General features: G+C 35.6%; 1 protein-coding gene across 2 annotated transcripts in view; it reads left to right on the plus strand.

The window, feature by feature from the left end:
• The window catches only part of LOC138315889 (probable phospholipid-transporting ATPase IIB), a 39486-nt gene that overhangs the window by 16651 nt on the left and 10164 nt on the right, over positions 1 to 12671 (plus strand). For both annotated transcript variants that reach the window (XM_069257207.1, XM_069257206.1), the window contains exons 10-21: positions 5236 to 5306; positions 5496 to 5661; positions 7553 to 7609; positions 7955 to 8224; positions 8655 to 8816; positions 9165 to 9257; positions 9701 to 9784; positions 10121 to 10291; positions 10913 to 11101; positions 11624 to 11768; positions 11954 to 12018; positions 12338 to 12426. In XM_069257207.1, coding sequence (XP_069113308.1) covers positions 5236 to 5306; positions 5496 to 5661; positions 7553 to 7609; positions 7955 to 8224; positions 8655 to 8816; positions 9165 to 9257; positions 9701 to 9784; positions 10121 to 10291; positions 10913 to 11101; positions 11624 to 11768; positions 11954 to 12018; positions 12338 to 12426 — 1562 coding nt within the window. The remainder of the gene's footprint in view (positions 1 to 5235; positions 5307 to 5495; positions 5662 to 7552; positions 7610 to 7954; positions 8225 to 8654; positions 8817 to 9164; positions 9258 to 9700; positions 9785 to 10120; positions 10292 to 10912; positions 11102 to 11623; positions 11769 to 11953; positions 12019 to 12337; positions 12427 to 12671) is intronic.

Below are 12671 nucleotides of genomic sequence, written 5' to 3' on the forward strand. Positions count from 1 at the left end.
TATAGTTTCAAAAATGTGTCCAAAGCTATAATATCATTGTCTATTAATGGAAAATAGTGAGAATAATTTGCATGAATGATAGCGATCGATGACCTAAATTCTCGCCAATCATTTGCATATAGGATGAACTTCTAGTTTAGATAACACTAAATAAAGGAATTGACAGGATTTAAGTATGTATAAGTAGGGTTGGTATGAGTACTAAATTTTGTCCTCGTGTACCCGAATTGAAGTATCCGATTCGTACCTAGATACTCGACCTGTATTCCTACAGTATGTGAACGTATTCCTATGTGAACGTATCAACTTCGTGAGTTAGCTTAGTGGTACAATTTACCGATGTTGTTTGGGGCGATCTGCAGATGGAGCAAATTTCAATGTAATCATAATGAAATGTGAGAGATTTATTCTCCAATACTGCAAATGGCATTGGTTTATCAATTTAATATCAATCGGTAACATCATACAATCGTAATGTAACAAGCTGACAGAGCCCAGAATGTCCGTGACAGATGTTGTTTACCGCACATGCGCAACAGGAAGTACAAAAGAGTGACGTAGTCTTCATTCGGATAGCCTCTGGTGTTGTCATATACAGCATACCGATAGTGAAAGTAAACATGTGCGCCATTCATGATCACTTCTCCGATCATGGGAAATAAGAATTGCAACAATGTTGCTTGTGAACATGTCGTTAGCAGATGAAGTGTCATCCTTTGTGAGTATAATAGAACAAAAGAGTGCTATTTTGTACTTCTTGTTACTGAATTTTACGTTTACACAGACATCTAACACTCAGTATCAGTATGTTTCGTCAGTATTTTGACGGATGCCCGGCCGGGAAGCCTACACATGGTTCCTACGTGTATTTTGACGGGTACCCGGGTACTTCCCCAACACGACCCGTGTGGCAATAATCAAGGCCTACAACATTCCATTCGTATTTGGACACAGAAACAGCAAAAATCGTAAGTGTTCGTTTCGTTTTGCTTATACCTGTCTACAGTAAATAAATTACACATGCAGTGAACTTACGTGTCTCTGTGTATTTCTGCTAACGTATGTGATATAGATGTTTTATTTTATTACAAGAACAAGAACATTACTTTATATTTTGGAGCAGTTTCCTTTTCAAATTCGAAGTTGACAAAAATTAACTGCTAGCATTATTTTCTAATTTTATGACATACAATTTAATGCATTTAATTCAGTAGGTGTAACAGATTTAATTTGCCAAATTGTCCATATTGATACCGTGTTAATGGAGTGTCACATCACAAAACATAACAGTATGTAGGATTTTGTATAGTGTGTAACATACATGACAATGAATTAGCATATTGATGTAATCAATTAATATATAGCTACTGTTGTAGAGGAAAAGATATCACCTTCTGACTGACTCTGCTACAACAGTAGCTAATCAATATAGAGATACAATTGTAGCGGGATTGGACTGGGTCGATCATCGGTGACCAGGTAGCTCAGTCGGTAGAGCACTCGGCTAGTGTTCTGAGGGTCCCGGATTTGAATCCCGGTCTGGCCGCTACATTTTCTCCTCTCCTGTTACAAAATTGGCGCCCAACTAAATAACCCACGTTGGTGGTATTTGGAAGATTCTCGTATGTCTTCGAGGGTGAAGACTTTGAGAAAGGAGGGAGGAGTGTAGCAGGATTGGACTGGGTCAATCATCGGAGACCAGGTAGCTGAGTCGGTAGAGCACTCAGCTAGTGTTCTGAGGGTCCCGGGTTTGAATCCCGGTCTGGCCGCTACATTTTCTCCTCTCCTGTTACACAATCATGTATACACAATACATTTGTACATAATATACATGTGTGTATATGAAGTTTAAGAGACAAGTGTAATCACTAATAAGGCTAGATTTTATTAAGACAATTATTATCTCTGATTTAAAAACTGGAAACATGAGCTTAAAATATTGATAAAAATTAAAAATAAAAAGATTAAAAATGATGCTAATATATTAACTCAAATTACTTGTAAACAAGACTCCACAACTGACTTGAACTTAACAAAATTCTTTAAGTTTATGTTAGAGGACTCTATAACTTTTTATTGAAATTATTGCATATTTTGTTAAATTCTAAAATAACAGGACCCAATATTTGCTAGTCATCCACAGCAGACTCAAAATGTTGAAGAATTGAGATTATCAAGAAGCAGTGAAATAATACCGGGCATATATTAACTAGCTGCAATGGCAGATATATAAAGCTCTAGACAACTTTGTCGTCAGATCTAGGGTTACAATTCTGTCTAATTGACCGTAGTGTTGCAAAACATCTAATGATGAACATGACATAATTAGCGGACTGCAGGTTTCAAGTAAATTTGCAATTGAACAGATTTACGGTATGTAAAAACATATCAAAAAGCATACGTTCAGATGGACATGTATCACTAAAGAGTAAAATAAAAATAATGTTTTGTTATGTTATGCTATGTTATTTTATTCAAGTATTTTTGAATAAACATAATTAAACACAGTTCACTTCAGTGATAGGGAAGGAGATTTGTTACTATGCGACTATGTCCCCTTGAAATAAAATTTCGATGGGACATTTGATCAGACAATGCGCCAAAACAACATTTTCTAGGGACATTGAGGCGAAAACAAAAATTAACATCAGCATGTATCATCAATGTTTTATTAGTCACTCATTAGTCAGTGTACTGTTGATTCAGCAAATAAGTAAAAAATGCTAGCAGATGAATTTGTTAACTGATCATTTAACCAGAAACTGCTTCAAAATTAGAAGTAATATTAAACTTTTTTTTTCTTGTTGTAAAACAAAACATTGATTATATGTATGTTAGCAGAAATACACAGACATGTTACCTAGTTCACTTCATGCGTCATTGTTTGTCAAATACAAAATCAGAAACATAAGTGGTATGTAGTTCATATACCGACCCAAAGACCAATTTATTTAATGTAGAAACAAAACGAAATGAACGCTTACAAATTTTACTGTTTCTGTCTCCAAATACGGAAGGGATGTTGAAGATTACTAGCGTAATGCACGTGGTTGCGTTGTTCAGGTGTTCTTCAGATAAAGTTACGTGAATGTGATCGACCGCATCGGGGGGATGCTAAAGAAATTGTCTCTGTCGCTTTCAAGCTGTTGAGTGAAAAGAATGGAAATTATCTCTCATAGATGATTTCGACCAGCAAGTACAGTATCAGATTTACATCTAGGTTCTAACGCAGGGAACTCCCTGAACAGTATCAGATTTTGCGTTATGACATCTTTGTTTACATCGGACCGCTTATACCATTGCTGAGTGTCACGTGACAAGTCGCTTATTTAGATGAAAAACACTTACACTCGAAGGCAGAACACGATAAATAGTTACATTTTCTTAAAAAACGATAAACAAAACTCGATATTTCAATGCATTAGTGGTTTGTAATACATGTCATATAACCTCTGTATACATTTGACAAATCAGCGGGTGGGGAACCAATAAAAAAAGATCTTACGTCATCGTGTTTAGAAACCGGGGTCCGTCTCAAAAACCATAATATCTTACCGATGATCAATCAAAATGTCTAAGTATGTTTTTTGATGCGTCATTTATCCAACAAATGCGCGTATGGCGCAGGGCGCGTGGCCTTCCCTATCACTGCACTTTGATTGGCTTTCCCAAATGATTTACGTGTGTTGTTTGTTTGATTAATTAACGTCCTATTAACAGCTATGGCCTCCTATGTATGCAGTGTGTTGCGTGAATGTCGTGTGAAGGTGCGTGTTTTGGGAGACTGCAGTAAATTCATGTTGTGTCTTCTTGTATAGTGGAACTGTTGCCCTTTTTATAGTGCTATATCACTGAAGCATGCAACTGAAGACACCAAACAACACTCCCCACCCGGTCACATTATACTGACAACGGGCAAACCAGTCGTCCCACTCCCCTTATGCTGAACGCTAAGCAGGAGCGGAAACTACAACTTTTATAGACTTTGGTCTATCTCGGCCAGGGGACAGAACCCAGAGCCTTCCTTACAGGGGCGAACGCTCATCTCAAGGCCAAAAGTGAGGCGGTGCCAATGGAGGCATTGGGAAAGATAAAGTAAGTTAGGAAGAATAGAAAAGATAAGATCCTAAATTTAGTCACCTTTTACGATCATGCAATAAGGGCAGCAGGTACAATTCTAACGCCCTACCTGCAGGGCCAACAAAAAATTGGTTACTTGTTGTTGAAGATTTCATGTGTGTAAGGGGTACCAGTGGGGAAATCATTGCAAACAAATTATCATTAGATAAACCCAGAGAAGTCTGAATGTTTTTTCTGGTTGTTGGACATTATTCTCAGAAATCACATAAGGCGTCGCTACACGTACTGAATAGAAACATTGCCGGGAGCATGTGGAGCATCTAGATATAGCCTAACTGGTACTGTACGCTAGATGGCCATGACCTACTTGTAAAAACTGTCGGTACATGGGAGATGCTGAAACAAAGTTAGGCTTTACTTAGGGGATATTTGTGGATCTGTATGCGTTAAAGTAAAGTACAGTTTTAACCGAAAAGTTATGCTTGTATACTATGTATTTCACCAACTTGTCCAAGTACATGTAAATGTATATCAGTATAGTGTATATTTGACGGAAAACTTGTTAGCATAAGGAAAAAGGCCCTCTTCACATTATGAACAACTTTATTGAAATAAATAAAAGGTTAAGTTTCATATCGCAGGTTGTATTATGTTCCTGGCGTCGTCATAATTACAATGGGTTAGTTGACCATTTCTGCGCCACAAGGCAAAACTTCAATTTATTATATTATAATTGTTATAAAAAGATTTTTAATTTTTTGTTTCGGAAAGGTAGCCTAGTGGCCCTTTCATGAATATCATGAAGTTGATAATCTTTTACATTGAATGTGAAAGCATTTGAATTATCATTATTCAAAAGCGAGAATAAGAACTATGGCAGCTACCCTAGGTAACTGCTGTATGGTAGCCTTCTTAGCTTTTTGGGTAGTTAACACTTGTTTTTTATGTCTACTCATCTGAATACCTGCAAATTAAATTTCTTCACTTGCCTTAAGCTCTCAGTACTTTCAGTACTTTGATTGAATTTGTTGTTTGATCTTTTCCTTAAATCTGAAAAGTTTTAAACTAGTTTTCAAAGTACAAAATGTTTGATGTAGTTACTAGTGTTATCAAATGCTTATTCTCATATAATTGTGTTCTGTTTTGTATTTTCAGGGATTTGTAGGACCATGGTACAGATATCTGTTTAGATTCATTCTCCTCTTCTCTTACATCATTCCTATCAGGTAAATCAAGTCAGCAATAATGACACACAGTTATTCTGCTTCGAATACCATATTAACTGTAGTGTTAGGTTCCCTTAATTCATGTAACTGAGTTTTGACAAATATCATTAATATGGATCTGCTTTCACATATTTTATCATCTGTTATGAAAATGTCCACTGTAATAATTTTCTGAATTTCTGATTCCAGTTTACGTGTGAATTTAGACATGGGTAAAGCTGCCTATTCTTGGTTCATCCAGCGAGATAAGATGGTACCGGAGACGATTGTTCGTACGACCACCATACCCGAGGAGCTGGGAAGGATCAGTTACCTATTGTCAGACAAAACTGGCACACTCACACAGAATGAAATGGTGAGGATTTATCTCCCTTGACATGAGGAGATATTGGGTATTCTTTTTATCCCCCGCCCAACGAAATTGCGGGGGATATACAAATGGGTTCCGTCCGTCCGTGTCCGTCCGTACGAATGGTTTCCGGAGCATAATTCTAAAACCAGTAGAGATATTTCCACGAAACTTCATACACACATTGGTCTTATGGTCTAGTAGTGCCTTTTGCTATTTTGAGGTTTTCATTTTTTGCATTTTTTCCGTAACCATGGAAACATTGCTGAAAATATCATATTTTTGTACCAGGTTCGTTTCCGGAGCATAACTCTAAAACCAGAAGAGATATTTCCACGAAAATTCATAGATACATTGGTCTTATGGAGTAGTAGTGCCTTTTGCTATTTTAAGGTTTTCACTTTTTGTATTTTTTTCTGTAACCATGGAAACATTGCTGAAAATGGCAGATTTTGTGTAAGAATCGTTTCCGGAGAACAACTCAAAAACCAGCAGAGATATTTCCATGAAACTTCATAGACACATTGTTCTTACGGTCTAGTAGTGCCTTTTGCTATTTTTAGGTTATCATTTTTTGCACTTTTCAGTAACCATGGAAACATTGCTGAAAATATCATATTTTTGTACCGTTCGTTTCTGCAGCATAACTGGAAAACTTGGTTGAGCTATTTTACTTTTGTACTTTTCTGCAGGAAACGGAATTGTTTCCATAGGCACATTAGTCTTATTGGTCTTATGTGTAGTAGTGCCTTTTGCTATTTTAAGGTTTTCACTTTTTGTACTTTTTTCTGTAACCATGGAAACATTGCTGAAAATGGCAGATTTTTGTGTAAGAATCGTTTCCGGAGAACAACTCTAAAACCAGCAGAGATATTTCCATGAAACTTCATAGACACGTTGTTCTTACGGTCTAGTAGTGCCTTTTGCTATTTTTAGGTTTTCATTTTTTGCACTTTTTCAGTAACCATGGAAACATTGCTGAAAATATCATATTTTTGTACCAGGTTCGTTTCTGCAGCATAACTGGAAAACTGGTTGAGATATATGCACGGAACTCCATAGGCACATTAGTCTTATGGTCTAGTAGTGCCTTTTGCTATTTTAAGGTTTTCACTTTTTGTACTTTTTTCTGTAACCATGGAAACATTGCTGAAAATGGCAGATTTTTGTGTAAGAATCGTTTCCGGAGAACAACTCTAAACCAGTAGAGATATTTCCATGAAACTTCATAGACACATTGTTCTTATGGTCTAGTAGTGCCTTTTGCTATTTTTAGGTTTTCACTTTTTGTGCTTTTTTTTCTGTAACCATAGAAACATTGCTGAAAATATCATATTTTTGTAGCAGGTTCATTTCTGGAGCATAACTCTAAAACCACGAAACTTCATAGACACATTGTTTGTATGGTCTAGTAGTACCTTTTGCTATTTTTAGGTTTTCATTCTATGCACTTTTTCCGTTACCATGGAAACATTGCTGAAAATATCATGGTAAATGGTAAATGTTACTTTGCAAAACTCCACTCATCTTTGTGTATATAGTCTAATATAAATGTCAAGGCTGTATACCTGATTCAACAATTGCAGCCCCGCTCTACTTGAATTATACTCCATCTTTCTTTAGCTCAACTTCCTTTTCTCCTGTTTTTTTTTTTCATACACATAAGTCTCCACAATCAAACTTACTTCAGCTTTGATATCTTCATTGGCGGGGGATCTGAATGACTATGTCCTTGTATAGTATTGTATAGTGTTGTCATCTAAAATTGGTCAATCTTCAAGGTGTAATCACCTTAATATAATCAACCCAGATTTGTATGCAGTTCTCTATAAAAGTGATATCAATAAAATCCATTTATTACAGAAATGTTGTACATTAAATACTTTTTTTTCTTCAGATTTTTAAGAAACTTCATCTTGGAACAGTAGCATACACACCAGAAACAATGGATGAGGTATGTCTTGATTTTGGTTGGTATTTATTCCAACTCTACTCATAATTTATGGAATATCAATTTCAAATGAAAATTTCTGAAAAGTATTTTAACGTCTCTGCCATGAAGTATTCAAATTTCATATGGGGGCGAGGGCATGTAGTATGTCCTATATATTAGTTCATAACTGTAATGAAAATTTATACTGTACATATAGTCATACCTTTTACTATGTTTAAAGACATTACAGTATTTTAACAAACCTATTGTAATTGACTGCAAGAGAATAAATCAGAAGTTACTTGAAAATATGTTGTGGCTCTAGTGAAAATACAGCTTACTTAATTTTCAATGTCATTGTACCAGGTGATGGCACACCTGCGTACAACATTTAGCCAGCAACAACAACAGGCGACTCAGCAGCCATTTCTGGGTCCCACCACTACACCAACACGATCCGGTCCTGTAAGGAGGACAGTAGTCACAAGAACATTTGAAGCGGTCAAGGCCATTGCACTGTGTCATAATGTCACGCCAGTGTTTGAAAATGAAGGCAGCACAGATACCAGTTCAGATACTGAGGCAGATCAGCAGAGCCAACAGAAAGTTGTGTACCAGGCATCAAGTCCTGATGAGGTAAGGGATTGTTGTGTACTTTGTAATCATTATTTGTGTACAATTCCTCAAGTCCTGATGAGGTAAGGGTTTGTTGTGCACCTTAATATAGATATTTGTGTACACTACCTCAAGTCCTGATGAGGTAAGGGATTGTTGTGTACAATGTACTTTATAATAGATATTTGTGTATGCTTCCATAAGTCCTGATGAGTTAAGGGTTTGTTGTGTACTTTGTAATAGATATTTGTGTATGCTTCCTCAAGTCCTGATGAGGTAAGAATTTGTTGTGTACTTTGTAATCATTATTTTTGTAAAATACCTCAAACCCTGATGAGGTAAGGGTTTGTTGTGTACTTTATGATAAATATTTGTGTATACTTCCATAAGTCCTGTTGAGTTAAGTGTTTGTTGTGGGCAATTTGTATGTTGTATTTTGTTTGTTGTTTAGGTTGCCCTAGTGTCGTGGACAGAAAGCGTAGGTCTGGCCCTTCTGAAGCGAGACCTTAACAGCATGCAGCTTAGAGCTCCCAATGGCTCCATCATCGGTTACCAGATACTACAGATATTCCCTTTCACTTCGGAAACTAAACGTATGGGAATCATTGTTAAGGTAGGTGTGACATACATACATGTGCTGTTAGTGTCTCATCTATAAGGAGGGGGTGGGGGCAGTGGAGGGGCACTATCTCCTATGTACTTGTCCTTGGAACCTCAAATTTACCAAAGTACATCAAACTAAAGCCTGCTGATAATGAGCTACATCTTCATTGATTAATAAATATAAGGTCCAGTAATTTTGTTTGATCTGTTTCTGCTCCTTTTGGATTTGTCCCAAATGGATACTTGAGTACTAGGATACAACAATACCTGTTTCTCCTAACACTATCAATTTTTTGTGAGATTGAATGTTATAATGGTTTGAAATATATACAGAGTAAGAATCTACGATCTTTTACAGGAGGAGGCAACAGGCGAGATAATTTTCTACATGAAGGGTGCTGATGTGGTGATGCAGACCATTGTACAGTACAATGACTGGCTAGATGAGGAGGTCAGTAGATAAGGGAACATTTCTATATAGAGAGAGATTTTAAAAAGTGAAACTTACAAAAATCATGATAAAACTTTATCATCAAACTTGATAAAGCTTCTACAAATATATGAATAGCTTGTGTTTACATATTAATGTATTCAAATACACAAGAATTTTGCATTAATAGTATTTCTATTTAACTTGTAAAAGTCATTTTAAATTTTAAAAAAGATATTTGTAACTAAATTTGGTGTTGGAGTGGTATTCTCTCAAGGATTGCCTTACATATGTATGTAAACATTTTCGTGACTTTGACCTTATGTAAAAAGTAAGGACATGTACTTATTTGGTAACATGATAATCCGAGGTGCAATCTGGTAATGTCCAACTTTCCTTGTATATAACCTTTAATTATAAAATTGTTGTCCCTCCTACCTAATAAGTAACACTGACTTTTACAGTGTGGTAACATGGCTCGTGAGGGGTTGAGGACACTGGTGGTGGCCAAAAAGGTCCTCACTGATGAACAGTACCAGGAGTTTGAGGTAAAGTCAATAATTGTGAAAGGATGTTTTCCCATTCTCTTGTACTTAATAGAAATACTATGCACAATAGAATTTGTTGAAATAATCTTACCATTTGCATATGGATTTTGAGCAAAATAAAAAAAAAAATAAAAAAATAGAAACAAATTAAATAAAAAAAGATAAAAATAGAATCAATGATAATTGGTAAAAATAAAAAAAAAAAATCATGGACATATCTGTTCACTGATATAGATATTTGAATCATTAGCCTAATGGGAAGTTGACTTTTTAAGTTTGTTATATAAAAGTTTGTATCATTTTGTCCAGTACCTGAGTGTGTTTTTGTTTTACTAGACGCGGTATCACCAGGCAAAGATGAGTATCCAAGACCGTAATGTCAAGGTCCAGGCCGTGATAGAAAGTCTGGAGCGAGACATGGACCTACTGAGTCTGACAGGTGTTGAGGATAAACTTCAGGAGGGAGTTAGGCCTACACTGGAACTGCTAAAAAACGCTGGAATTAAAGTAAGTAATACTGAAACAATGCTAGAATTTAAGTAAGTCATACTGAAACAATGCTGGAATGAATATCAAGCCAAGGCTGGAGTTACAGTAGGTCATACTGAAATAATGCTGGAAGTACAGTAAGTCATACTGAAGCAATGCTGAAATTACAGCATGTTGTAATGAAACAAAAATTCATTCAAGAAAAACAATGGAATCAGAGAGTTAGACCTATGCTGGTGTCTAGCTTGTAAAAATACACTTTTTTATGTTAAATACAGATGAAGATTGATGTGCTTCTTGTGACTTTATACCTACACAATGGTATTGTAGTGAGTGATCTACTGACCTTCACCAACAAGGTTTTTTAGAGGCAGAAGTGTCCGCATGGTTTTGATGTTATAACATTACCACAAACCCTCCTCCTCTGTGTCGCTTGTTCAAATTCCATGTGGGGTAATTGCAAGGTACTAACTGCTTGTTGGTGTTTTTTCTAAGGGTACTCTGGATTTCCTCCACCAATAAACCTGACAGGTCCTTAAATGTCAAAACAAATCAAACCAAAATTCACCTTTTAAATCTGCACTATTTGTTCTGATTAGGTATTTATACAAGAAATCTAATGTTTTCTTACCGTACCAGGTGTGGATGTTGACAGGAGACAAACTTGAGACAGCCATTTGTATTTCCAAAAGTTCAAAACTTGTGTCACGGATACAGGACATTCACACATTTGGGGTTGTTAATGGACGTACAGAGGCCCATCTGGAACTCAACGCTCTACGTAGGAAACAAGATGCTGTTTTAGTTATAACAGGGAATTCTCTACAGGTATGTAGCGCAGTTTAGAGAAATATACATCCTAACAAGCAATCAGTGTAGTGGAGGCAGACACTTTTAATCTTTAACTAGATGTAATGAATATTTTGATTTGGTTGTAAAACACAAAAAATGTCGGTGTAGTTTTTTCAAGGCTTGAAGAAGCCAATTGCATTTTATGCTTAGCTGCTGCTACGATTATACATACATTGATTACATATGATACAAAGTTACGTTTATATCAATTAGATTTATCTTGTTTTTCGTTTCCACAAATGCTATTGACAAAATGTTATAGTAAAAAGGATTGAATAACAGGCAAAGCCTATATAAATTCTTTCCTTAAGTGGATCAAGTGTTAATACAATTTAAATGTACAGATACTAATTAAGTTTAATATTAGTATTCACAAATACAGCAAAATTTCATAACTAAAAAAAAGTTTCATTTTAATTAATATAGATACATGTGTATTAGTTAAAGAGAAGTTGATTTTACCTGGTATATGATTAACCCTGAAGGATGATATTACAGGTGTGTCTGAAGTACTATGAACATGAGTTTGTAGAGCTAGCCTGCCAATGTCCTTGTGTGGTAGTGTGTCGCTGTTCGCCGACACAGAAGGCAGACATTGTCAAACTTCTCCAGGTTCATACTGGCAAACGCACATGTGCAATAGGTGAGTGGAAGGCTGATATTAACACTGCCTAGTGAATACATATATCAGAAATATATTTACAATAATGTAACCTGGAAATATATCAGTTATATGATATATTCTTCACTACAGTTCATCATTTGTTAACTTGGTTTGTTGTACTTATCCAGATATTTTATTCACTGGTGTTTTACATCTGTTTGTAGGTGATGGTGGGAATGACGTCAGTATGATCCAGGCAGCTAACGCGGGTATAGGAATTGTAGGCAAGGTAAAAAAATACACATGTAAAAAGATAGATTGAGAGCATTTGACAGATTTAAGTTTTGACAAGTGCATCTCTGAAAATATCACATTCATAACTCAGTTGAGTTTTTACTATACAAATTATGCTTAAATGTAAATACTTGTTAGTATACAGTAATAATTAAAAAAGTGTTGACTTTAAACTCCTGTATGTGTTATTAAAATGTAGGTAATTTCTGGACACATCAAGGATAGAGCAAGAGAATTTACCAAATGTGTTGTGTCCTATAAAAAAGATATCTAAATGAATTAAATGAAGATGTCCTTCCCATTGTGTGTTGTAGGAAGGTAAACAAGCGTCCTTGGCAGCTGATTTTTCCATTACACAATTTTCTCACATTGGCAGATTATTAATGGTTCATGGTAGAAATAGGTAAGAATTACTTTGTTAGGTCTGAGAAATAAAGACCTTATCATTCTACCAAATTGTTAACTATAAAGCAGAATGTATCCTGCTATAAATTATATAATTTCAAAAGAAATAACAATTCTTCAACATTAAAACCAGATTATTTCTGAGAATGTCATTTAGTTTTTAACAGTCAGTTAAATATTTTTCATTATGACATAACAACCGGATCACAATGCCGTCCAACATGGTAAAAATGTTTAACATAT

Source organism: Argopecten irradians, chromosome 2 (assembly GCF_041381155.1).
Source record: "Argopecten irradians isolate NY chromosome 2, Ai_NY, whole genome shotgun sequence".
NCBI classification, from domain to species: Eukaryota; Metazoa; Mollusca; class Bivalvia; order Pectinida; family Pectinidae; genus Argopecten; species Argopecten irradians.